The sequence below is a fragment of the Pungitius pungitius genome, chromosome 16 (genome assembly GCF_949316345.1).
Source record: "Pungitius pungitius chromosome 16, fPunPun2.1, whole genome shotgun sequence".
In the NCBI taxonomy this organism is placed as follows: Eukaryota; Metazoa; Chordata; class Actinopteri; order Perciformes; family Gasterosteidae; genus Pungitius; species Pungitius pungitius.
This window is the reverse complement of record NC_084915.1, coordinates 14,858,323-14,885,841: the sequence shown is the minus strand read 5'-3', so window position 1 is coordinate 14,885,841 and position 27,519 is coordinate 14,858,323. Positions and strand designations below refer to the sequence as shown.

At 42.8% G+C, this 27,519-nt stretch overlaps 1 protein-coding gene across 1 annotated transcript in view; it reads right to left on the bottom strand.

Moving 5' to 3' along the window:
• LOC119215935 (gamma-aminobutyric acid receptor subunit beta-2) overlaps positions 1–25,308 on the bottom strand; it is a 43,612-nt gene extending 18,304 nt beyond the window's left edge. Inside the window, exons 1-4 of the mRNA XM_037468499.2 lie at positions 24,933–25,308; positions 24,677–24,774; positions 23,972–24,039; positions 4,013–4,233 (exon numbers count right to left, since the gene is read on the bottom strand). Of these exons, the coding sequence (XP_037324396.1) occupies positions 4,013–4,233; positions 23,972–24,039; positions 24,677–24,774; positions 24,933–25,015 (470 nt within the window). The 5' untranslated portion in view covers positions 25,016–25,308. The remainder of the gene's footprint in view (positions 1–4,012; positions 4,234–23,971; positions 24,040–24,676; positions 24,775–24,932) is intronic.
• Between the last annotated feature and the right edge of the window lie 2,211 nt (positions 25,309–27,519).

Below are 27,519 nucleotides of genomic sequence, written 5' to 3'. Positions count from 1 at the left end.
AGTGATGATGCAGCATTACTTCATCATGTGTGTCTGCAGGCAACATATGGCTAACAAATTGTACGTCACCGACCCATTTGTTTGTGCTGCGTGTGTCTCCTTTACAAATTACCTCATGGCCAGAAGTTAGTGTTCCCATGAAGACCAAAAGAGATAAAAAACATTTCATAACATCTTTCTCTGTTTTGGGAGACCCAAGGTGGGATTATTACAGTTAAACTAAATATAAAAAATGGGTAGCTTAACTTGTTCATTCTGATGGGCACAAATAACGGATGAACTAAGAACCAGTTTAAAGATAACACAATGACCATTTAGGAATTGTGTGTGTGGGAATATATGTTGTGTATTGAAGGAAACTGTTTGGGGCAAGAAAATGGTTAGGAGAATACAGTCGGATTCATCCGTGCAGTAAGTAATGGCAGTGAAAAGCCTGACATCACTTAATAACTTAATCATTCTCTTATAACTTATTTATATTTCCTAGCATTTCCCGTTTTGCATTTGCAAGGTATTTGGACAACGTGTTCCACATCGCTGCTTTTGCTGGTGTTTCTTTAATAGGTCTTGAGTATATACAGTTTACTGTGGGTAAAGTGGAAAATAACCTTCAACTGGTCATTAAAACAGTGAGAATAAACAAGTTTAGTCAAATAATAAATGTTCACTAGTTGTTCAAAGGGCTTGTGCGTATAATGGTATAACTTTAAAAACATATTTTTCCTTGTCCTACCAACGTTCAAATGTATTTTTCTAATGGATAAAATGAATGATCAACGGCCACTTGTGAGATGAAAAATGTCTCCTCTAATACCATCACGAAGGGAGCACAGCTAAGCAGAAGATACCAAAGAAGCATCAACATGCTGTTTAATATTAAACACCTCGGGGGCTTCCACCCCCTAAGAATGAGGCGCCGAGGTGGTTTGAGCCCTTCTTGTACCCTGTCTATGTCAGCGTTTACTTCTTTCCGATGGATTGTCTCCTGGCGAAGGTGCACTCTGGCCTCCGCGTGTTCAACCAAGGAGTAAATTGACGGTTACTTTCTGTCAACTCCCCCCCCTCGATCTCTGTGTCAAGATGGAGTCAGCGGCGTAGAACCGGGAGCAAGAGCCTCTGGCAAGGTCTTCAAGGAAAAGGTTGAGGTTTTGCGTGTGCATCCGTGCCCCCCGGCGTGTTTGTTGTTTTGCTCTAACTCTTTTGGATGTGTTCATGTGTGCGTGAGTGCCTGATTGTGTTTGCAGCTGTCTCCGCTCCCTCCAGTTCACTCTCACGCACTTTTTCTTCCCCCCCCCCCCCGCTTGTCCCGTCCTTTAAATGATGCACAGCCGCGCGTCTCACTCCGTCTTTAGTTAGTGCTCGGTTCGCCCGGCTGCAGCCTGAGGAGAGTGACGACCGCGCCCGAAACTGAGTGGCGCTGAGCCGCGTCACCTGCAGCGACCCGCCGTGTGCATCAGATTTTGCACAAAGGACTGTGATGGCGGATGGGTCAAACGGTATGAGGTCAAATCAGGGGCAATAAAGATATGAGAGCATTCAGAGAGCACTCATCCCACGTTGCAAACTGCTTCCCACCTACAACCAACCAAGAAAATGATGGCAGTAGGAAGCCCACAGAACCAAATCACTTGGATGCTTTAACATTAACATTGACATCATATTTATAGCTTATATATCGTTTTTTTTATGTTTTTATTCTGCATGTGCTGTGGGGATTTTTGTGCACTCGCTGACATTTTTTAAGATCCTGTGACTCTAATTTAGGATTTTAAAAAAATCTGGTTACCCTTCTTAAATTATATTGAGTGTCAAGAAGGATGGACTTCTTTTTCCTATTTCAATCTAATCCCACTTCATCCTAATGAATATGTGCACTGACTCGTCATGTAGTGCGTAGGAACCATGTCCCAAGTGGTTATGGATTTGTCATTTGAATATTTTATTTGATAGTGTGTGTAGGTTATTCTATTTAAGTACAAAGCCCCGATACAGGGATGATTCGCATCGTTTCAGTTCTATTCAAACATAATCTGACCCTCACAGTCTGCTGGTGCGTCTCGAGCTTTCCTCGCTGCCTTTTTGTCTACTTTTGATGTTGCGGGCAACGGGCATAATCTCAGAGAGAAGCACTGCGAAGGAAAAAAAAACAAAAATCAAGAACCTCATGAAATGAATAGCACATGTTCCTTGGTGTTAAATGCAATTATCTTCAAAGGGGACCGGCAGTATTTCAGGATGTCACCAATGTCAGTTCACCACTTTCACGGCAGGATTTGGTTTTCACCGGGGGGGTTTATGATTTAATCTGAAAGCAATAGAAATGTGTCAGAAACTAAAAATAATTTTTAAAAATTGTCTTCTAAATCTCCTAGTATCATTGGATACTGCAGGCAAGTGGATGTCCCCAAAACCATGCAATAAAGCATGTAGGAAGCCTAAATACTCTGCCTTTGTTTGGTAGGAAGGTCCTCAAGTGGCTTTCTTCATTTAACCCGAGGCCACAGATTTTGTTCCACGGTTAAATTGATATTGATATCGATTGTTGTTGGGCAGAGGTCAGCACTGTGGAGCTAAATGTATATTTTACAGGCAAAGTAGCCGGTCCTATGAATTGGTGTGCTGCACTTGTTTTCTGTCCCACGTACTTGTGTCTTTTCTTCATCATCATGATGCTTCCCTCGGTCAGATTCAAGTGTTTAGCATCAATCAGTTGGATACGTTGCTTTGGTTGGCATGGAAGTGGAGATGGTAACATGAGGGAACTGTATTAAGATTACATCAGATTAGGTGCTGAGCAAATGACACCATGCCGGACTCTGTAGACGGGTATCGGGGGGAGTATTGAAGACGGATAACAAGGATGACTACGAAAGAAAAGTCTGTCTAATTATCTTCTGAAGCCCCGTCTCTCTCCTTTTTTTTTCATTGTCTCTCCATATTTATTCATCCTCACTGCAGCAGTGCTAATGTGCTGACATGGTGGCCATTAAGACGTTATGATTTTCCATAACTTTTTATAGTTTGGGCATCAGAGGACAATTTGTAAAATGAACTGTTGAGTCATCAGAGAGGTCAACTCAGTGGAATGGGTCAATCGGTTTATATTGTACTACTGGATTTTATTTCTGGCAAACCGGAACACAGATTTAAGAGCAATATTCAGAATATTTCCACTGGTCCCCAAAGAGAGGATTGTGTACAATCAAATGATAAAACCTGCAAAAGTAGTATTGAACAAAAACACTCTACCCTGTCTGAGAAACTCATTCCAGCGAGTTTGAGGAGATTACAAAATAAATGACAACCATACGGTCGGAGAAGTAACCAAGATTACCATCATTCCAAGTGCGGTCAAAAATAATGTCAGCGGTCATTTCAATGTTAATAGCTTTTCGTGATTGAGGGGAGGAAAAGACGTCCCTACGGGGAATAGTCAACAGGTTCCTTTCCTTCTGAGCCCGTGGAGGGGCACGTCAGTGAAAACGGGTCGAGCAACCACCGGGGAGAGAGAATAAACAAGCGTTTGATCAGCAATATTAAAGAGTGAAGATCAAGTCAACGCCTGAAGAATATGACATTCGCAGCAACGTTTTTTTTTTAAGCAGCCTGATGTCTTTTTGTATCATCTTGAAAACAGTAAAGCTCTTCGCCCCGGATGTAAGAAGTCGAGCATTCCCACCAGTTGATGCACAGATAGAGAAAATGATGGTGGAGCCATGAAGTATGGCCTCACTGTCACTCTGTCACACATCTAATGAACAGAGGAAAAGGTACGTAGGTCACATACAGTCAAACTTTACATATCACACATACTATTGGTGGCTATGTAAATTATGCAGATACCTACTAAGAGACCACAGTTTAGCTTTTGAGCAGCTTTTAGTTGGCGATGTGCATGTGTCCACGGAACAAGCGTAAGGGAGATTTATTTGGTTACTTGTGACTTCAAACGCCCTTGCAGCTTGTTCTTGTTGCGGCGTCAAGAATGTTATTCTTCGAGATTAAATCTCACCTTAGACCGTACAGCACGGTACCGTCCGGGTGCAGTCGGATCATTCTGTTTTTCACCGTGACGCCGTGGACGAAGGATTTCTTGTCGTTGAGGAAGTAGGTGTCGGGGACCCAGAGCTGGTCAGCCACCCGGTTATCTAAGGTCAGGTTGAGGGGGATCTCCGAGTAGGACAGCCGCTTGTCTCGCCAGGCCTGCTGGAAGTACATGGTCAGCGTGTAGTCCTGAGAGTGGACCGAGACGGAGCAAAAGGATGACAGGGGGGAGAGGGGTAGAAAAATCGAGAAAAGGAGACAGAAATGAGGAACGGCCCGGGAGAGGGAGGGAGAGAAATGTGGGGAAAAGAGAGAGAGAGAGAGAGAAGACACGGTTAATCCAAGAAGTGACCCTTTTACACAGCTGCTCTGTACTACAAACGCTCTGATCAAACCAGACTAGGCTTTAATATTGGATGAAGTTCACTTAAAAGCAAATGGAACAGTTGGAGTACAGCCCCCCCGCCCAAAAAAAGAAAAACTCTCAGCGAAAAAAACTCAATGGGGAATTCCTTCTTTTCACAGGAACACAAGGTTTGACAGACAGTGTAAAAGAGTGTGTACGCGTCGGAGAGGGAGACATAAGGTTTGGCTTTGCGCGTTTGTGTGTGTGTGTGTGAGAGGGAGAGAGTTTGTGTCTCTTTATATGATGAAAGCATAAGTTTGTGAGGGGGGGGGGGCTTGTTGAGGGTGGGTCAGAAGAACACACTTTGTTGAGGAGTGAGCTGTTCATATTGAGCCGCTCACAGGAAGTGATGTTCAAGCTTTAACCACATTGCATTTGCTGCATTGGTGTGAGGATGCGTAAGCTTTGGTCTGTTAGAATATGATATGATGAGACCTCCAGACAAATGAAAACAACCCTCCCAGCAACCTCTATTCATTTTTTTTGGTCTTCGGTAGATGCTATCCTGCTAAATATGCTCACTATGTTGTACTTGCATAACATGTTCACCCGTTTACTTCTGCTTGTCCGCCCCCAGTCACAATGGTCGACCATTGTGCTTAGAGTCAGACATCAAAATGTGTTGGGAATAATATGCATGTGTGCCTTCATCTTATGCATGGATAGATGTTTTTGTGTTTTTGATTGTAAGATTTAGTAAGGCTCATACTTTGAAAGAACTTGCACAATCCTAAATGCATTTGCATACGTGTAATGCAATATGTATTCCTGTCACGACTTTGTATAGTTTGCTGGTTAGCAGTTGTTGGCAGTGAGTCAGCAACACATTTATAACAGTGGCGGCAAAGGTTAGGAAAAGGGAAGATGCTAAATAGCAATTATTTATGTAAACGATGCAGTTTTCAAAATAGTTATGAAAAATGAGTTTAGTGAATATCTATCGGAATGTTAATCCATTATTTAGACCTCTAGAATGCATCACAGCCAGAAATGGTTTATTCATAAATGTTTGCACATTAAGTACAACCCTGCAGACAGAGCACTATGGTGAGAAACTGTTAAGAAACAACCCTCCCTATACAATATGTAGGCCAGTAAAGTTATTGCACTTCAAAAGTTGAAATCCTAAGCATTCACTGGGCTGATTGTTCCAGAATCCAGGCTATTGGGGCTATACAAGCATACAACTTCTCTCATTAGGATGAAACGCTCAAAACCTGAACAGAATAGGTTAATAATTCATAAACAAATAGAGGAATTTCCATAACTTGCAGTCAAATTCCATGACTCTAAATCTAGGACGCAGTAAAAAAAGAGAGAAGCCAGCAGTCAGATGCTCGTGTATTTCACTGAAGTACGAAGCCTAGCAATCATCCATGAAAAACTAAGTTAAAATAAACATGCTGTCTCAGGGAACTTTTTGTCATGACTGGCACATCCACTTCCTGGCAAAGAGGCTGAACATGCATTTTTCAATATGCCCATCGGCTACAGATCTGACGTCCGACAGCACCTCGGGACCCGGAGGCTTGGATATTGACGGCGTGGAGTCAGGAAAACAGGGGCAGCTTTTCTCAGCGAGGCCCTTGTATGACAAATAGCTTTCTTTATGTTGTTGTTTTTACCTTATTTGGCTCGGGGTGCTGACAACCACAAGTTTGAAACGTGAGTGTTTTTCAAAAGACGCAAATAGCCCGAATGGACTTGTGGTGGGAATAGACAGTTCATCCAGGCGGAAAAACGTCTCCATCAGTTGATTTTCTATATGAACGAAATGGAAACGGCTAACTGACTAACTGTAGGGGTCTAATATCTGGGTTGCTTCACACTTGCATCGACGGCCTTTGGCTTCGCAACACTTCCATCCCCGCTTGGCGGTGATGTAACATCTCGCGCTCTCCCTGGCATGCTGCGCAGCGCTGCTCATGTGGCAGAGGAGACGCTGGTTGCCATGTAGTTCTCCTTAACTACCATCGCCGCACTCGTCGATACACACCATCAAGCGAGCGAGGCGGGATCACTGTGATGGATGAAACATCAGAGAGGCCTCTCTGTGTCTCTTTGTTGTGGGCACACAAACACACAAACACACACACACACACACACATACATAAATAGAGTGTCTCTCCTATTAGTCACTTCAATTAAGTTGTTAGTTTGCAGTGTTATCAATGGTATCGACCTTGGAATTGTTTTGTTGAATAAAGAATTTAAAACGTCAGATAACAAATGTTGAGATCGGTGACTTCCAACGCTCACGTGTGTGTGTGTGTGTGTGTGTGTGTGTGTGTGTGTGTGTGTGTGTGTGTGTGATTGTTGGCTGTTCTTCAGAGATTATAATTTAATATGGAAACAATTCAGCTGGAAATTGTTGCCTGGCTCAGTGTAATATGTAATATTGCAAGTTGTCCTTTGCAACATTGTTAACAGCAGGGATAAGATAAAAAATAAGCCTTATATTATTACATCACTTGCCAGCCCCTACACGTATAATATGCATGATTTGCATATTATGCCACTAGCCTAACTGGCTCTCCTCACCACAGCGCCCACGTTTGGAATGTGAAGTCGCCACGAGTAGCCGTCAGATGTTCGATAAAGAGGAAGGCTACAATGCGACCCGGGGCGTGATACTAAGACGCTGAATGTTTCCACTGTCATCCTTCGGGGCCTGTTATTGCAGGCCCTTATAACGTGAGGAAGTTGTGGTCGTTATGTGGGACGAACTTGTGGAGGTGCCAGGGTGGGCTAGTTTAGAGTGAAGCTGTTATTGAAGGCAGCTACTGTATATAGTTTGCTCCCCTCCTTCTCCTTCTGGGGCAGGAGGAGGGGTTGTAAATCATCAGGATAACTGCAGTGGCTGTGTGCATGTGAGTGCAAGGGAGGCTGTCATAACAACAGTAATAATGAGCATCAGTATATTAACTCTGTTAGAGAGAGAAGGGAAGAATTTGAAAGGTAAAGGGAAAGAGACACAGAGTGATGCAGGAAGAATGATGGTGGATTCATGAGTGCAGGATATGCTGTGCTGCCACGTTCCAAAGGACATCACAAAGTGATCATTATGTACTCCATCACAGAATACAAGAGGCCATTATAATTAAAAACTATTATTAAGGTCCACGGCACATCTCCCACTGTATGATGTTTCCTCATTTCAGTTTTTTTCCTAAAGACATTTCCAACAGCTAATTTACAGTTTTGTTCATATTCTTTGCTGTTACTGTCTTTTGAATGCCAAAATACAATTCATGAAAACAAAAAAGACATTTGCTGACAGTTTCCACAGAACAGAAAGTCTTGTGTGTAAAACACCTGCATTACGTAAGATGTGAGACACAGCTGCTCATCACACATGAAACATCAGCAACGGCTGCATCATCATCATCATCATCATCATCATGAAAAGCCTGCAGGGCGTGCGCTCATCTGCTCGGGGAGAATCTGGCGCTGTTACATCATCACACTCCCCTCACCTGGCCCACTGACGGCATGCGGCGCCCCCCCCCCCCGCCCCCACCCCCTCTGCAGGAGCTCGTGGCCGTCAGAGCGAGTGGGGGGCAAATGGAACAGATCACACGGAGTAGCAAGCGCCTATTGAAAGTCTGACCTTTGACCTCTCTAGTCACCGCACCCAAAGCCACAAACGGGTGAAAAGACTTAATTAGTCATAATGACCCAGGTCCCTTTTGATGTGACAGCAGTTCTGTCCAAATGTAAGCCTGCACTCACTCATGATAGCACATAACGGACCAAAGAATTATGGCACTGTTTAAATTAATATCTGAAGTATAGCCCATTTTACTGAAAAATACACAGTAAACCTAATAGCTGTAACAATCCCCATGAGATCATATTTGGCGTTACGAGATTCCTAATTAGTCAATAAAACAGCTTGAACAAATAGCAGGTCTGAGCTGCTGAGTGGTAAATGAAAACTTAGAGAGTTAAATGTATGGTGAGATATCTGGCATTTAAAGTCCACGATAGTCTGAATGGGTGCGTGAGGCAACTGGCATATACGAATCCCTTTGGCATAAATCACCTCATGTTCCTCCACACAATGTGTGACATGAACAATCGCGCACACGGCGTGGCCCCACCCAGATGACGGATGCCAACTTTAAGTTTTTGATTTCTCAGATAGAGCCAACAATTCCAGTATTGTAAAAATCTCACATGGCTGTTTCATGCCATGGATCCTTTAGCATGACTTGGACATTATCTGACCAAAAATAACCCTCACATGCTTTGTGCATTAAAGAAACACAAACAATTCAACTTTGCAGTTGCTGTTATTGTTATAAATAGATCAGCTGAGATGCGTTTAGACTAGTGGGGAACATAAACAATTGAAAATGACGAGAAAAAAAGATGTTCCAGCTGCCCGCTATGACCCCGTAAAGCCCACTCATCCTCCAAGCTGCCCTGTCCACTAACCCCTCACATGTCATCCCAGCCCCTGCAACACATGGACTCTGAGGGGCAGAAGGCAGATTCATGAACTAATATTGGACAACTTAGTTGTACAGTTTGAGACCCCCTTTTAAATCCTACATTGTGTAATGGTCGAATGTTCCGACTTTGTTTTTGCTTTGATATCGATCCCTTGCAAAGTACAATATTCATTTCATCTTAAACTTAAAAGGAAGTGATAGCGAATGAGAATAAAATTGTTGTTGTAACTGTCTCACGAAACAACATGAGCATTTTCCGAGCGGGTTAAGTTTAGGCAACAAATGGCTTGATTACAGAGACCATTGAATAGTTGTACAATAACACTGGCTCACCATCACTGTCTATGATGTGAATAGGGTTGATGATAGTGATTAATCCACTTAGAATTATCAATTAATTAGAAGTCTGCAGTTCCCTGTGAGCTCTGCACAGAGCTTCATAGGATCTTTTGCTCAATTGCTTTGGATCTGATACCTGCTAGATTACTGTGTTGGTTCCCTCTCGCTGTTCTCACGCCGACACGCAGCTGTTTTGTAAAGAAGCCGAGACATTTTCCAATGTAGTCACTAGAGACAAAGTAGATTTACATTTACAAGGTGACCAGAAATGCAGAAATACATCTCTGAACGAAAGCCCCTGTTTCTGTGTGTCTGCTGGGTGTGTGCGCTTCATAGACACTTAAAAGGGGATATTAAGAGAAAAACAAAGATCTTGTCACCTGAACTTCCACTGAGAAAATCTGGGTGAAAAAACTGAGTAAAGTTGGGGAGTGATAAGATGCAATGGAAGAGAGATGAGGGAGAATGGAGGATTCAGTCAGCAGGGAGAGAACCATGATCACAATGAGGATGTCTTAGTACAGAGCCCTGGTTATAAATATATATATATATATTTATATATCGCTTTCCTCCCACTGGAATGGTGTGGTGAGTTTGCTGGAAGAGACGGGGGATGTGAGAGGGCTTGTAAGGGGGGGGGCGGGGGGGGGGGGGGGGGGGTAAATGAAAGGCCTTGGAAAGCTCAATGGAGCAGTGATGCAAATTTATTTTCATTCCCTCAGCCCCTCAATTCGAGTCCCTGAATTCAGCACCACCAATGACTTTCTCTCCCTCCTCTTTCATCTTTTTATTCTTCTGCCTGATCGCTTACATTCTGCCTACATCCTCTTTCCGATTCCCATTTTTTTTTCCCCTTCATTCCTTTACATAAACCCTCTTCCCATCTTCTCTTCTGCACATCTTCCCCTCTCCCCTGTCTCCCTTTCTCCATCTAGCCGTCCCCTTCTCAGACGATCTATTTGCACACGGTGAAAAAAAGAGAAGGGGGAGCATCTTTGGTTCGGGGAGTGTGAATGGCTTACAGCAACCTGGTTGAACAGACGCAGGCGAGGGAGCCGTCCAGAGAACGAGACAACGGGTCGGATCAGCCTCTGGGTCGTTTTGTGGGTTCTGCAGGGCCACAATTCAAACAATTTTGCTTGAGAGGGTTTTTTCTTTCTTTCGAAAACCCTCATAACTTGTGGGTAAAAGTGCCCCAAATCAACACATGATTGCATGGACTGGTAATACAAAAATCGACAAACCATGTGATTTTTATATTGAATATTTTCTACTATTTTCTAGATTAAATTATTCCTACGATGTATTGACCTTGAACAGTGGCCCCAAAAGCAGTCTCTCCATCCACCTCTATCCTCCATCTGTCCGTCTTCCTCATGCCATTATCTTTACGGTACCTTTATTGTGGAGGAAATGTGAACCCTGCCCTCCTCATATGTCTATGCCACACTTTTTCATCCCCCTTTTTTCACTTCCTCCAAAAGGCCTCCAACAACAAGTGGCTTTCAATTTGCTCTCGCACAGTCTTCCTGCCGTCAGCGACAGGGTATGAGCAGCCTGGCATAGGCCACAGTATTTCCACCGAGACCTAATAATAAACAGCCCCATCCCCACCGTGCTGAGTGACATATATTCCCCGGGTCTCTGGGGATCTGTGTGTGGAGTCTTTAGGATTCTGCGCTGTATCTGGAACAGCTTGTGCACCACATGCTGTAAATCTGCAACCAGAAAGAATACGGGGGCTGCTGCAGGGGGTTTCATTTGCTCCATTTGCTCCGGAATAATGTTGATAAGATATATTTCAAACCAACAGTCAGACGGCTTCGGCCAAAACCAAAGGAATTATCGGAATGGACATAAAAAGAGAACATCTCAAATGCCTTGAGTGAATACGTCTGAATTTACATAATGACATGACTTGCTCCTTTCTCTCTCTTTCTCTTAGCCTTTTATCACTCTTTCTCTATACTTCTCCATTTTCCTTCAATGCCCTATAATTTACTCAGGCCTGGAAGCAACTTTCAAGAGAGCTAGCTGCCGAAAGTGAATCAAATTTAGAGGGACCTTATTTTCCTTCTGAGAGCTCTCCCAAAGCACAGGTTCAGAGTTTGGCCAGTTGGCAGCGGAGCGGCTTAACTGACTACATACTATTTATTAGAGACGATTGGAGCATCTGGAGGCCCTTTTGTGTCCTCGGGGAGGAGGAGAGTGGAGTGGCAATTCCAAGGCAGGAAGGGTTGTTGGTGGGGCATGTGTGTGTGTGTGTGTGTGTGTGTTGGGGGGTTGGGGGGGGGGGGATGGGGAAGGCAGAGCAGAAGGCAAATTGTGAGGGCGCCTCTCGAAGCCCACTGGAAGACAAGGGGGGAAGTTCACTCTCTCCGATGTCATACAAGCTGGATGAAAGGTTAGCTAGTTCATCCGTCCCATTTACTGCCCCCCCCCCCCCCCCTCGCCCCTGCTTGAAGAGCTTGTGTGCTAAAGATGTATACCTATGTCTCCTTTACCACAAACTTGGTAAAATGTCTGCCAAAGCTTTAGACAGCTGCCCTTTGACTATCCCACATATCCCACATATACACAATTCACGTATAAATACAGCAATCGAGTGGAGCAGTCCCACAGCTCATGCATTATGGAGGACAGGGGAAATGAGGAGGAAGCTGATTGCTATTCAAACAGAGTATAAAAAGAGGCAGGCGCCACCTACAAACATTGTCAACAATGAGATAATGCAATATGTGGACATCTGTAGATCGATCACGCACGAAGGTCCAGAGTAGAGAACGCTGGTTGTCGACCTATATCTGAACAAATTCAGTTTACACGCGATCCTGCTGTCTTTTCTTCTCTCCGATTTGATGGCCTGCACATAGTGTCTCCATGTGCAAGGACACCCTAGAAGAAACAATATCTCCTCCAAGTTGGGATGACCTACATGAGGCACAGTGTGGGGCTTTAGGAGGGTGTCAGCTTCAGAATATCTGTGTGTAGATGTCAGTGTGTGTGTGTGTGTGTGTTAATTTGCCTTTATGGACATATATTAACTTATTCCACATTGGACCAGTGGGCAAACAGGGGACATTTAGGAGGTCCAAATATTGTCATGCTTTGAAAGCGTGTTAAAATCATGACTAAAATCTTTAATGAATCTATTCCAAATGTATTCAAGCTGCAAGCAGGAGAGCGTTCCAGTTCACTCAGGTATATTTGCACACATTACTAACTCAGCATTTTCACACTTCTCAATAGTACAAATGGTTCCCATTACAAAGCAGGCTTTCAGGCTACCGTCTCCTTTTCAACCAAGTTTTTTTATTATTCTCTATATAAAACACTCCAGAATGGATGAATAATAAATACATAATCAAAATGTATTATTCTTACAAAGGAAATGCTAATCTACATAATGCATCTAGTTTTTTAAATTTCTATTAACTGAGGTCCAGTAACTGAGGGAGAAAAGTGTGAGACATTGCTGATTGGCAAAATCAGTACTATGGAAAACATGCATAAAACATATACAGAATAAAAAATATTCAAGTTATATAATCATCCCTTTATTTGCGTGATGAGTTTTTTCAGTTTTCTTACAAGATTTAGCATGTTAAACACCTTGATTAAAATATTTAAACAGTGGTTTTCAGTCATACCAATCAAAAACTAATAATAGTGGACAATAAAAAAGACATAAAAAGGCCTTAATATCTGTAGCACTCTGGAATGAAAGTGCATCTCATGCAAACACGAGCATGCATCATGGTTAACACTAATCCTCACAATGTTATTTGTTTTCAAGGGAGTTGCTCCTCTCCTCGTCTCATCCTGACTAACCGATTTAAGCGGTGAGAGGGATCAAGATTATAGACTTGTTTTTCATTTCAATGCTATTGGCAAAGATAAATAGATACAATCCAGATTTTACTTCAGTTTCTTGAATGAAGTATTTTTGTAATTCTCGTTATATGTTTCATGTTGTTAAAAAAGTGAAGACAATAATACTTCAGTTAAGAGTACAAATTGGCTACTACTCCGCAATAAAAACAAATGCCTTCCCTGACAGTTACTGGCAAGCTGTCCAGCTACTTAACAAGCAATAAAACACTCAGTACTTCAATGTTACAGACACCGGAAACACTTAGGAAGCATTGCATAGAATGTAACCACATACACAAATACCAAATTAATCAATATATATTCATTCTATGTGAGTGAGAGTGGGAGAAATGTAAGTCTGGCTAACCTCTAGTTTGCACTTCTCATCTTCATCTTTTGTATTCTATTATCCTGGAAACTTTCAAGATTCCATTGCATGCTTCATTGCTGATTTTAAACTAATTTAATAGTCACACTTGCTTTTGGCTTCATTAGCCAAAGATATCATTTCCCTGGTAACAAAGGACACGTTGAACCATGAGAAAAAGACCCTGAGAAGCAAGGCTATGGAAGTAATGGTAAACGTATCACTCAGACCGAGAGCAACTTCTGCCCCACATCATGCTCGCCGCCATCCCATCATCAGCTTTCATTGTGCTTTTCAGCTTCTCTGTGAAAACCAATCCACACCTACCATCCCTTCCTTTTTTGTCACTATCAACTTTATCAGCGTTGAGCTGTGATATAGCAGAATGGAGTGTTAGTTTGCATGCACTTCTTTGGAAAAGTTCTAGACATAAACCGCAGTGACCAACAGGACCAATTATAAAGCTTTATTAACAAGACAGAAGAGCCGAAAGATGTGAGTAAATCTATTCAGATTGTAAGAAACATATACATTATAGAGGCGCGTGTGATCACGTGACTGTGGGCCGACGGGAGCGCGAGTGAGTGAGAGAGAGAGAAATTAACGGGTTTTGTCAAAAGTTGTAATGGAAGTGTAATATTTCACAAAGTACGAATTGTCAGCAAGATACCGTGTTGCACTACCTGTGTGACCAGTAGCAGTGAACGCAAAGTTTGGTACGCCGTGACTTGACGTTGCTTCCCTCGTTAATTCAGCGAGTGGCTAATGCTAGTTAGCTTTAGCCTGCAGCTAGCTAACGCAGCTAACCGCCCTTCGGTCCGTGTGGACTGTTGGTGACGACGAACCAAGAGAGGACCACCAGGGAGCGCTGTGAGCTGCCCGATAATGCACAGTTCTCTTTGGGTGAAACTGGAATCGTACTCCTGGACCGGTCACCTCGTCTGCTGGACTGCATCATTTCAGAGGTAACGTCACGTTACGTTAACACCCAATGTACCTTTTGCTCAGTTCGAATTTAGTGACCAGTAAGTTTTTGGTTTCTACGATGGAGAGCATCGTACCAGGCCTGCAACGTTTGTTATTTCACGTTAAAGGTAATTTTGCCGGCTTAGTTCAGTTGTTACTTGCATGACGTTTCATAGATAGGATTTACCTTTCCACTGCAAGATAACGTTAGTGATATTTTAACATTACGAGCCCTATATTCATACTAGCCAAGAAGCTTTTCTCTCTTACTGCGTGTCTGTGTACTTGATTATAGAAGTCGGATCAGGTGTATGGCTGCTGGGTGGCAAGCTGCTAATCAGCCTCAATTAATTCAGCTTTAATTACTGGGCTTTAACTTTAACCACACTGACAGCCTATGGTCTTACCTACTCAGTTATTCACGGCACAGCCTTTTGACACTCAGCTAATCCCATAAACACCACATTGAAGGCTGGCACTTTGAATTCCTTGACAGCTGACAGGAGGTTGGAGTCCTCTTAAAGGTGAACGCAAAATGACATATAAAGCTTACCGTATTCCTTTCTTTCTTTAAAAAAAAGTGTGTTTAAAAGTAGCGATGGTGGCGCACGGAGTAGTGTGATGCGCTGGGAGCCGCAAGGTTGGTGGTTCGAATCCCGGCTGCCCCATGGGCCATGTCGAAGTGTCCCAGGCAAAATGTAGACCATGGGTTATAATGCAATGTAAGTAGCTTTGGATAAAAGTGTCAGCTAAATGACATATAATGTAAAGCTTCACTCACTGAAAGTAGTAAACCCATCAAGGGGCCCATCACCCAAAGTCCACACGGTGGCGAGCAGGACGCCCTGCGTGCAATTTAGTAATTTTCAATCCTCTTTGCTGTCAATAATAGAGAACCACAGACATCCACTACCTCCGTGGAAAAGCCCCCTCTGCTGCAAACCCACTTGCATCCACGATTTGGACCTCCGTTACGTCACCGTGGGCGGATGAGCTGAAATGAAGCAATCTCACTCTGCTCACACGTTATGGGATATCATACTGAGTGTGTCGGTCTAAACATGTTACCTTGATTAACAATCTAAAAATAGGTATCGCACGGTAATGACTTTAGTCCCTTCAACACAACACAGCAGTTACTGACAAACTGAAGTCAGGAATGGGATCATTTAAAATTCGCTGGAAACAACAAGCGTTGGAGTTCATGAGAAATATATCATCGGTATGTAGCTCATATCTTTTTTTCAAATATTGCTAAAATTTTGAAAAAAAAGTTGATTCCCTCATCCTTGACTTTCTTCATTCCTCTGACACTCAATGAAGTTTCTGTATATCTTTATGTCCTTTCTATTCAACATATTAGACTATGTTCATTCAAGGGTCTTTCTCAACTATAGAAAGGGTCAACTACAATCAATGCTATTATATAATCATGTTAATAATCACGTCTACATGTGGTTTTCATAGACATTCAGCCTTTGGTAGAAGTAATTTTCTCATTTGGTTAAATTTGTGTGAAATGTTGATCTTTTTGGAATGTTTTCTTGCGGGTACTGTGTCTATTATTTTGTTTTTGTAAATAACGGCTGATTATTGGCTTAAACAGTACATCGCGTTGTCACTCTTCACATAAAATCTTTGCTAAGATGTGTCAAGTTTATTACAAGAAATTTCACTATTCACTGCATCTCTTCCATTGGGTTAAGCAATTACCCCTAAGCTGTCTACATCTCTCCAGGGCGTAGACAGCGCCGAGGCATCTCCTGCAGCCGAGATGAAGGTCTGTCATGAGAACGGAGCCAACCTCTGCAGCGGACACCATTAGACTTGTATTATATTCTTCATTTAACGAATTAAAAGATAAGATAAACGTCTAGTGGTGTGAGTGAAATGCTTGACGCAAGACTGGTCCGTGAAATGAAAAAGACTGTGCATACATGAATGGATAAACTCAAGAGCGATTACTAAACCATATAGTTGTATTCCCTAAATCTAAGCGAATCACTCTGTCACAATGTGCTGTCCGTCCCAGGAGCTTGAAACCAGACCTCATGATGCTGTCTATTACCAGTTATACCTACAGCTGCATCTCCGATGGCTAAAACTCCACCCAATCGTTCACTGCCACAGGCACAGTGAATCAGATGCCTAACTAGTGAGGCTGTTTAACCTGGGGGAATTGATTACACGCCTTCCTTCGCCTGACATTTAGAGCTGTGTTATTAATTGTCTGTAACATTAATAATGACTTAATCAGTACACACTGGTACTTTATGACAGTGTGTGTGTGCTGCTAATGGTCTATGCCACTCCATTTATAAATGTGGCATATCACGCTAAAATATATTCAAATGTGTGTGGTGTATACTCAAAAAAGCAGTAATGTGACAAATTACAGCATACAGAAAGAAGTGTTGCTCCACAATTTCCAAAATTAAACAAAATCCCTCCCACCCCAACCTGGAAAAAGTAATTCATGCATTCATCTTTTTAAGACATGGAGGTACTGTACCTCCCTTCCCTGCAGCATCACCGAAAAAGACACTTTCCTGCCTGAGTCTAGCTCAGAATGCACCAGCTAGCCTTCTCACTGACTTTAACAGACAGCATAGCATCATCCCAATCCTTTTCACTGACTTACTGTTTTTAAAGGGGATGTTAGAATAAAGTTGTTATTATCATTATGATGTCATTTTAAAGGTTACAGAGTTGGGTTCACAAAAATATCCGCAAATTTAGTTTTGTCCCACCCACACCTCTGTTAGAGATGAATTGTTGGTGATATGATTGTTTGTTTTGTCACATGAATAGCAGGTCAAGCTGCAGAAGCCAGTTAAACGGACCGCTGATGAGAGTTGAAGGGATATTGGCAGTGAGCACAGAAATAGTCGCAGCCCGCCCGCTTCAGTCACCATTTTCCCAGACATCGTTGTACACACGGCTTATGAGATTTTGACTGCGGAATAAAAGGTAATCTTGTCAGGCCGACAGCTGCTCCGTCTACCTCCTCCTCCTTCCTCCACCTGTAGTTCCTACATTTCTCCTCTTTGAGTTCTTCTTACGGTGTCTAGTTTGCCTCGGCCAGACTGCTGATGTTGTCTTGTTGCCTTTGCTGTTCTTTTTTTTATACATTGTGATGAAAAATGATGTCCCCAAGAGTGGCTCATTTTATGTTTTTAATAGTCTTTGAACAACAGCTGAATGCCTCTGAAATGTGAATTATAGATATGTAAGCCAGCCACCAGCTTTCAGGTAATTAACTTAGTATTGCTTTGATGATGACCGTTTACTTTACAATGAGCCTGGCTCTATGTGTTACAAAATTCCACTTTATTTCTTTTTTTTTACTTCTATTGTCTATAATCTTCTGATTGTTCTTCATCTTCCACATGAAGTGAAAAATCCTCTAATATCTGCCGGCTTCCTCATCATTTACATTGAGGTCATTGGTTGTGCTAATCAGTAAACATGTGCCCTTATGTACGGTTTTCACTGGTGACAATCCTCTTTCAGTATACAAAGAACCTATTAACTATCTGTCTGTTTCCTGCTTTCAAGCGGCACACGGTGTAAACTCAATGGATCACTAGAACTCTAGAGCCAAACGCATGTATCTAAACCAACCAGCATGAATCATGCAAGATGGGGCCTTGGTGGTTTTAGCACTCTCACACAATTCATCCGCCCCTCCTTTGTTCCAACTTTTCTCTGCACCAACTCATATTTTTTACAGTATTTCTATGTTAGCTCAATGTGTTCGGCTCCTTTGAGCTTCCTGTTTTCCTCTGTCTTTCGTTGCTCAATATGTGGATAAGTGGCATCTCTTCGTGATGGGAACAGAGAGGGGTGGAAAGAGAAAAAAAGGAAGCCACACATCAATGCGCAATAACTAAACGAGTAAAACGGATGTTATGACATGAGTGAAAATAAGTTGTCATCTCTTGGATAATTGGTATCAGACATCACATCTGTCCAGCTGACCTGCTGCATTGGAGTGAAATACTTTGGTGGTTACAACACTGGCGGAATATATAAATGAATGACTGCTACTTTAAAAAGGGATGCGATAATGTCCCTGAAACAGCTGTCCCATTTTGAGCTTTTCACATCTGCAGCTGCCGTATTGAGGTTGAGCCCATTTTACGGCCGTAGCCGAACAAGGTAGCAGTATTTAATAAATATCTTCATAGCAATAGAAAGTAAAGTTCTAGACAAAGGCAATGTCATTCATCAGGATTAATAGAACTACCTACGTATTCAGAACCCACCTTTGGGTAATGGATGTCCTAACGAGTGGGGGCATGCTTGACATTTCTATCCTAGCAATAGGTCAAATAACTACAGGTAATATGAAAGGTGTGTTTTTAGTCATTATTAACCCAGAGTGAATTCTCATTCAACACTGCAATGTCCTTCAGCTAAATTGACCATTTAACCATCGGCATATTGGATTTACATTAATTGGGTGGCCAGGAGAAGGACTCTGACTAATTTATAATGTTGCCTTTGTTTGTTGAATTTCTTTCTGTCAACGAAAACAAATTGGGTTCATTAAGCTGTTTTGCTTCAAATTGAAAAAAAGAGAGAGTGATGAGTGATAGTGGTAGTTTGGTGCTTTTCTATTTTAATTGACCATAATCCTTGTTAAAATGTCTGAAGCAAACAATGCAAATATTACTCATTTCTTTCTTTAGGCCCTATATAATAGGCTTCAACTGTACGGTTGAAGAAAAATGCTAAACATAATATTTTGCACAAACATGTCAATACTCAAATGTGAGCAAGTTTAAAAGTTGGTAAATTAAGTTAAGAAAACCTTATTCAATGTCACTATGCGGCCCATTGTTCTTGTGTAATTCTTTACTGATATGTTCCTGCTGTTACAGTACAGTAATGATATTAACATGATACTGCTAACAAGAAGAATATGTTTAACATATCCTTCAAACAAACATCTATCCTGTGAGTACTGTCTAAATGGTCTTATGCTTTCTTCCTACATAACATGCAGTTAATACATATGCATGAGGTCCTTCTTTAGTGCACTGCTCTATACGTCAACTGGCGTGTATTTTAAAGCCTTTTTAAGCTGTTTTTCAATGACATTGTGTTAGAACAGGAGCTAGGTAATGAGTCAGATCAATGTATCACCTATCCTAAGCAATGGAAATAAATCAATAGTGTTATCATTAGAGCCCGGCTTTCCTCATACATTATGTTCTCTCCGTTGCAGCACCAAATCCTTCCTGAACTCTTGTTGAGTTTGCCTCCGCTTGGCCTGTTACATAATTCCAAGAGCTACGTTGCTGCAGGCTACGTTAACATAGCCGTTTGTGAGGAAGCTGGACCGGGGAACAGCGAGAAATTCAAACTGTACAATGTGTGTGTGAGAGACAGAAAATGAGCAAAACATTCCCACTAGAGACATCGAAAGTGTTCAACTATGCTCAACTCTAAATGATATCAGACTTGATATAGACTGTGAATTAGAAAGGAGACACTTCTCCAAACAACTTCAGGCGCTAAAACCTCCAAGGTACCAATTGGAGTTGTGTAATTACCCTTCACAGCCACACTAGAATTTGATTGGTTTTATTAACCACTGTACATTTACAAAGTTTACTATTGGTTGGTTTCACTGTATCATAACCTGTAGTTATTAAATGCTGTATCAGCCAGAATTGCATCTGATCCCTAGTTGCTCATTAACTTGAGGCCGTTTTGAATATACTGTGGAGATATTTAGGATAGTTTGACAGCTCATTTTACAATAGCACCACTTTGGAGTGTGTTTGTTTCTCCCCACAATTGGAATGCATTTCAGCCTGTGAATCTTCACACTCTTATTAGTAACTATGGACCCCTCGTGGATCAGCGTGAAAACTGGGCCAAAAAAAAGCGTGTCTCTATATCCTATTGTATTAATTACTTTCAAAGATTCATTATATCACCCATCTCAGAATTTTTGTCACAGTAAGCTGATCAGGGTGAGATATCTTTGCCATGAAACAAACTAAGTCATGTTCATTTACTTCATTTATTGGGTGAGGTCTAATGTTCGAGTCCACCCACATCAACAAGAGACAATTGGATGTTGCTTTCAAATAGATCAAAACACAACAAGCAGACTTCCTATCACTGTAAAACTCTTGATCTGCAGCTGAAATATTATGCAATATTTTAAGTACCTCATCTCCCTTCCCTTTCATTAGCAAAGGGCTGAGCAATGATCTCATGCCTTTCAGCCAAAATCAATTATAATGTAACTGTATAATGTATAGGTTTCAGTGTGGTCCTTTTTAGAGCACAAATCCTATCAGAGAAATTGCTGAGCGGTGGAAATAAGTTGAAATAACAAAAATGGGGGGGGGGGCTCTTGAATTTACAGTCGTTCAACAATCAATAAGCTCCTTTTGACCTTTTGGATATTTCTGCCTCTTGAGAGAGGCGAAGAACTTTAGTTGATCCTCAGACTATTCTGAGGGGTATTTCTCCCCCTGTGAAAATGGTCAGCTCAGGATTCAAGTGCTCATGAGCTCAACCAAAAGCAAATATTGAGACTGAAATGGCAGCAGTCGAAGAAAGTTCACAAAAGAGAAATGCTGTGAAGAAGAAGAAGGAAAAAAAGAAAAGAAACCCACAACCTTCTTCATTCTCTTCTCCCTTTTCCTTTGACCAGTGCATGGATTGAAGCTCGCCTGGTCACTTTCCATGTGTTGAATGTCTAACATAACGTGGGCATTTAGTGTCTGTGCGTCCACTCCTTGAGGCACGAGGCAATGTGAACCCCCAGCAGCGCTCGGTACATGACCGCCTCTACGCCACCACTCCTGCTTCTGGCTCTCTGCATGGTAACGTCCGTCAGAGAGCACTCGCTTGCCTATGTATGTATCTCTCTCTCCTTCACATGAATACAGAGTTAAACAATTTGACTCCGAGGTCTTAAACAATCAAATCATATTGCTGTTCTCCCTCGAAGGCTTGGGACTTTGGCCCTGACACCCATGGACAATGGGCTTTTATGGGTTGTAATGAACACTTCCTGTGGCTCCAGGCCCAAGTGACATTTAAATGTAGTTGTCTACACAGCATATGACTCAATTAAGCCAGCTATTGTTGCAGCCTTATTTTTTAGCGTACACAAATGGTCACCAGTATTAGAGGCTTGTCTTTCGAAAAACTAAAGTCAAAAGGGGGAAATGTTCTGCAACATCCTTGAGTCCAGGTCGAGCATTTGGACCTGCTCACATAAAAAATAGTGAAGTGGACTTTGAGTCCTCTGGGGGACAGATGCATACTTAGTTTGACGCATTGAAAGTGAGCTACAGGCCTGTGATGTGGGCTTCTGCTCCGTGATACACCGTGGGTAACAATGTGCAGATGCTCGTTCATGTCTCTGCTTTCAAAGGCAGGCCCATAGCAGAGATCCGTGTTGGCTGATGGAAGAATACGTTGCTAATACACACCAAAGGACAGGCGTCCTGCTCGGCCCGTAATAGCTAATGGGACACTGCTGGATATACCCCTCGATGACATCGCTCTGTTATGTTGTACCCTGTTTCTCATTTGCTCTCTAAAGAAAGAACACATGATGGTTCCATCCCCACACCAAAAATAAGTGCCAGACAAAGAGCCAGATGGGGGAAGAGGAAATGGAAGATGGAAAGTGGTTCTACACCAGCTGCAATCCCGAGGAGTGGTTACAGTTATAAGAAGGGGAGCAGATCAAAGATGCCGAAACCATTACGCACACATGTGGCCTTTCCTTTTCATGAGGCTCCAATGGGTCAGGTGGTAATGACTCCCCTTTCACATTAGAGGGTGTTTAGTAGGCCAAAGCTGACAAAAGAATGAACTGATCAAAGAAGTTGTGCATTGGCTGTGTGTGTTTGGATGGAGAGTGGGATCTGCTTTTGTTCCACTTATGTGTGTGGGCTTGTGTGGATATAAGCCCTGACCGTGACGCACTTCTGGGTAGGAGTAATGAACTTGGGATCTATTTCATTGCTGCCATCTTCTCTGGGGTACAACTTTTAGAAAACAGTAGAGGAAATAGTAAACACGGCACAATAATCTCCACTTGTTGTGTAGTTGCAATACTGTGGCTACACATCTTGTTTGTGGCCCCTTCCTCACTGCTTGGATTTCCATCCGCTTTATGCTACTGTTAAAGAACCAATTATCAACAAAAAAAATAGTTTTTCTAGCCAAATCGAGTGGCGATTCAACACAACTAAATCACTGCCTTCCTTTCTGCTGAGAAAATCTATATATAGATTAAATGGAATGCCTATTATGCATTAGGTGATTGGGCTGTAGATACAAATAACATCTTACATAATACCAAAGTATTTGATTTCTGGAAGTGCACACTTATGAAAAGCACACAGAACCCGCAGGCCACTTTGCAGGACTATGTAGACCTGCATTGTGTATTCATGTGTCTACATTGGCCTATGGTTTTGCAAGTCTTCCGGTTTAAACACATGCAAATAGACTAGAATAGTCTAGATAGAATTGGCATCATCTGTTCTCTCATCTCATCTCTACACATCAGCAGCACAGAGATAACAACGTGAGCAACAGCCTTTGGGTGCTGCTGCCAAAAATATTCCAGTGCGTAACCATTTCCTCAGATTGCAACGTGACTCATCTCACAGCTAGAAACACCTAAAGAACTGCAACAGCAGGAGGCATCTCTGCGAGATGTGAAGAACTTGTAAATTGTAATGGTCGACCACAGAAAGAGACAATTGTACAAAAGAAGAAAATAAAACGATGAAAGTGGATGGTCAGAACGCAATCCTTATTTTCATGTCTTATGTGGTCAACTGTATCGTGCGTTTCAAGATTCACCGTCTATAAAGATAAAATGCAGCATTGAGCTTCTCTGCGAAGTGAGGTGCAGTTCCAACATTTCATCACTAGGAGGTGCACTTGTATGAAGCAAAACATCTCCACTTCTCATAAACACAGCTCTGAAATTCTTCCAGTGTCGCCGTTTCTAGTGAAGCGTTTTAAACCAGCCATAACAGACCATCTAAAAATGTCTCACGGAGCAACATTAATGTCAGTGTGAAATATCTCCAGAGTTAAGACTTGGGCTTACTTTCATTGTCCCCATTAAGAACATAGTGATTGGATTGGACTTTTATTTCCCAATACCATTTGTTTTGAGAAGTTAGTGATGATGCCTGGCTTTGTGCCAGCTGGGAGTATTAAGCAGGAATCAATTCACGAAACGGAAAGAAGAAGAAAAAAACCAGTGATCATCCAAGACGATCAATTTCAATAACCCGGACAGGTTGAATTAATGCCTCCAACTCTCAAACTAAACAACCTTTGCCTTCCACTTCTCATACACAAGTCAATGTCCACCCAGGCCTTCATTTGGAGGGGGTTCCCCCGCAGTCTGGCGAGGGTATTCCCCTTGGGGGAGGGGGGGGGGGGGGTTCACGTTTAGCGGGGATCATTACTCAAGAAGGGGCTGACCGGTCGAGGTGCGGGTGCCCTACTTACCATGTTGACTTCTGACACCATGTCTATGCTGGCGATGTCTATGTTCATCCCCACTCCGACCGGAGGACCTAGAACAGGTGAAAGCGACGTTAAGCACCGGGAATATGGACGTCAGCTGCAGCCTCTATGGTTGCTACAAAAGATGGTTGATAAGGTGCGCATTGACACTTGTGAATGTAGCCCGTTGTCAGCCGGATAATAGTTTGCAGTGTTTATTTCGGGGTGGGGGGGGGGGGGGGACGCGCTGAGCCGCGGTTGAAGTGCTGGTGATTCCCCCTAAAAGTTAAATCCCCCCCCGCCCCCTCCAGTCCTAAAACATGTTTCCGTGACAGTACACACGTGAATTGGACCATGATCCTGTAATGTTTTATATACCAATTGGCTGTGCTGTGAGTCTCGACAGGTTTTTTTTTTTTTTGCCCGTCTACATTTCCCATTGAAATAACTAAGACGGTGTGTTGTATTGTTCACTTTCGTCCCTCAAACACACCACTGACTCGTCTTCTCTCGGCTGTTTTGACACATTTTGCCTCAACTGTATCGTGAAAAACATCCGACTGGGGCAAAAACTGATAGGACGCGTCTCTTTTACTTTCCGAAATCGCAATCATGATTTAAGGTGATCGGGGAATAAGCACTGTACTATTATTCAGACTGACAGGGCGCAAACTGGATCAGAGTTGATGACAATACAATTTCATTTACCTCCGAAATCTGGCCTCAATCGTATATCATAACCTTTCAACAGCCTATCCACCGTTTCTTTAACCAAAGACATATTGCTAGGATCATTGACACCGGCACTATGGAAGAGAAAAGAGAGAAACATGTGCACAGGGAATTTAAATACGAGACATTCTTGGACCACAAAGTGTCTAAGTATTTTTCCATTTCGTCTGTAACACAGTCACTTAAAAAAAAAAAAAGATTGAGTGGAGCGTTCTCCGACCCTTTCACTTACCTTTGAACGCACACCACGGTCACCACGAGAGGGAAGAACCAAACCCCGAAACACCGCATTCTTCTTATTCTGAACACTGCCATACTTATGTGGTGTGTCTTTTTCTTTTACCGAAGACAGACGAGGTCCAACTTATTCTTCTCAGTGCAGTAATTCCAATGCCGGGCGCATGCGTATTCCCGACCACAACATCAAGAAGCCTGCGCTACTGCTGCTGATGGTAGTGGCAGATGTGGTGCCCGGGCACGGAGGAAATTTAAAGGAGAACCGTGACTACGGACTACTAAGTTAACCAGCGGTACATGGGGGGGGGGGGGTCTCCCTTGTTTCTATACACCCTGTGTGACCGTTTAAAAAAACAATAACGGTGACCGTGAGTTGTCGGTTCAGATCCAGTGAGGGGGTGGGGGGGGGGCGCAAGGAGGAAAATGTGGGTGGAGTTGCCTGTCTGCGCTCGCTCTTTTAGAAAGCCGTTAGCCAGCTCATCTAGCTGTCCCTGAGCAAGGCACTTAACCTCCGTGCTCCGGCCGAGCCGCTGCTGCGGGTCTCCCAGCTGACGTATACGCAACTGGACAGCTTTTGGTTTTAGAAGTGTCTTAACTTCCGATGCACGTAGCGGAGCGATACGTAAGAGCATTCGAGCGAATCTATCTAGTGGTGATACACGTGCGAGTTGGCAATTAAACCGACGGAGATTGCATTCGTGTGAAGCGAAAGTTCTTATTATGTATGCGTATAATTTTGCATGCATTGGCTCTCTGGCATAGTGGCACAGCCATCTGTGCGTGGGTGCGAACTCGTGTTTTTTGAGTCTCCGCGGGTACTGTCAGTCGGGTCCCGCGGGAGAAATAATAGATATTCACCGTATGCTCATTCCTTCCAAAAGAAAGAAAGGAAAGAGGACAAACAACGCGGGTGTCTGTCGGAGACTCTGTCCATGGTGCTGACGCGTGTGCATTCAGCGCCCACTCTCTCTGTCCGTGGTGCTGACGTGAATGTACTCTGCTCTCTCGCTATCGCTTTCGCTTCCGTGCTATAAATGCTTCCCTGCTCCAACAGTTGTTCATGCATCGATGTCTAACCACTCAGGCCTCGGACGACAAAACGAATGCGTCCGCTGCTGAGCACTCTGAACGGCGCGCTGTGCCAATGCAGTGCCTCCGGGGGTCGGGAGCAGGACGCATGCATGGGGCAGAGCACAGCAGTATGCACTGAAGCCTACACCTAGCACTCGTCTAGCAGGCCGTGCACGCTTTTGGCTCCAAGCACTGGTGAGCAGGATGTGCGCCACTGCGTAAACTTGGACACGAATCGTCATGGACATGGATACTGGAGCAGAGTCTGATGCCAGAGCACTGAGTCTATGTAGAAGTCACAGAGCAGCTCTACCGCCGGAACGAGGAGAGATACAGGAGGGATCCTACAAGGATGAGGTTAAATTCAATATATTGTAAAAAGCACAAGTCTCAAAGTTCGCGGCTGTATTGATTTGATCACATACAGGAATCCAATCAAATCCCCATTTGATCAGATGGGGGCGCTGTCAAATATGAAGAATTGTGATGCAAAAACAAATTCACTTTTCTATTTGCAGGGCTGATACCACATGTTTGACTGCTGTATTTCTGGCTTTAAATTAATCATAATAGCCTCCACGGTGTAAAAAAATAATCAATCCAATAACACTATATTTACAGTAGTCTGCACTCAATTACATTTGGGTTCATTTTTGCTTTGAAAAAGATAGATCAACAAAATCTATAAAAGCGGATTGTTAGGGATTAGACAACAATCATAATAATTTTTTTCTACGGCTTAATTACTTGGTAATGTTGGTCTTGTGAACATCAACGTCAGTTTTCCTTTACTTTCAAATTGGTGCTCCTGAACAGATTTTTGGGATTTACAAGCCGGTCTTTTTCAAGATGTAGAGAAAGTGCGATTCACTCCACAGAGATCTGTGACATGGATCTCACCCACGACATTCTGTTGGGCTATTTGCAAATTTCCCTCACGGGCTCACCAATATGTTTAATAGCAATTGAGTTGTCAAGAAAAAAAATCATCTGCTGTCATATTCTAACTGCTTTCGACTTGCTTTTCCAGCTTGCACGGATTATAGTGACTGTCATGAAAAGCGAGGCAATGCAAGTAATGTACAAGTTTGTTTATCCGGCACAGGGAAAACATGATCACTATCCATCAAAGCTTTTTTGTATCGTGACCTCTTTTTACTGTGTGTTCCATAGCTCACTAATATTAGTCAGAGGGTGAACAGATGGTGGAGTCATAGAGCGCTTCGACAATCACAATATAATGAGTATAGAAAAAGTAGTATTGCAACCCTGCAATGTGAGTGGGTGGATCTTCACATCCCTTTGAACCTGACTGAGGCCAGCAAAGATATGTTTTGACCTGCTATGCAGTTGTTAATGCCTGATTTACTGTATTGTTCAACATTCCCAATAGGGCTCTCTCATCTTTTCACTCTGTTCCGGTCGTTCTGCATCTTTGCACTAAAAGGGAATATAATGAGTACTTCTCTGAGCCCCTTGGTAAAACGCCACGAATTTCCACTAGTGAAATA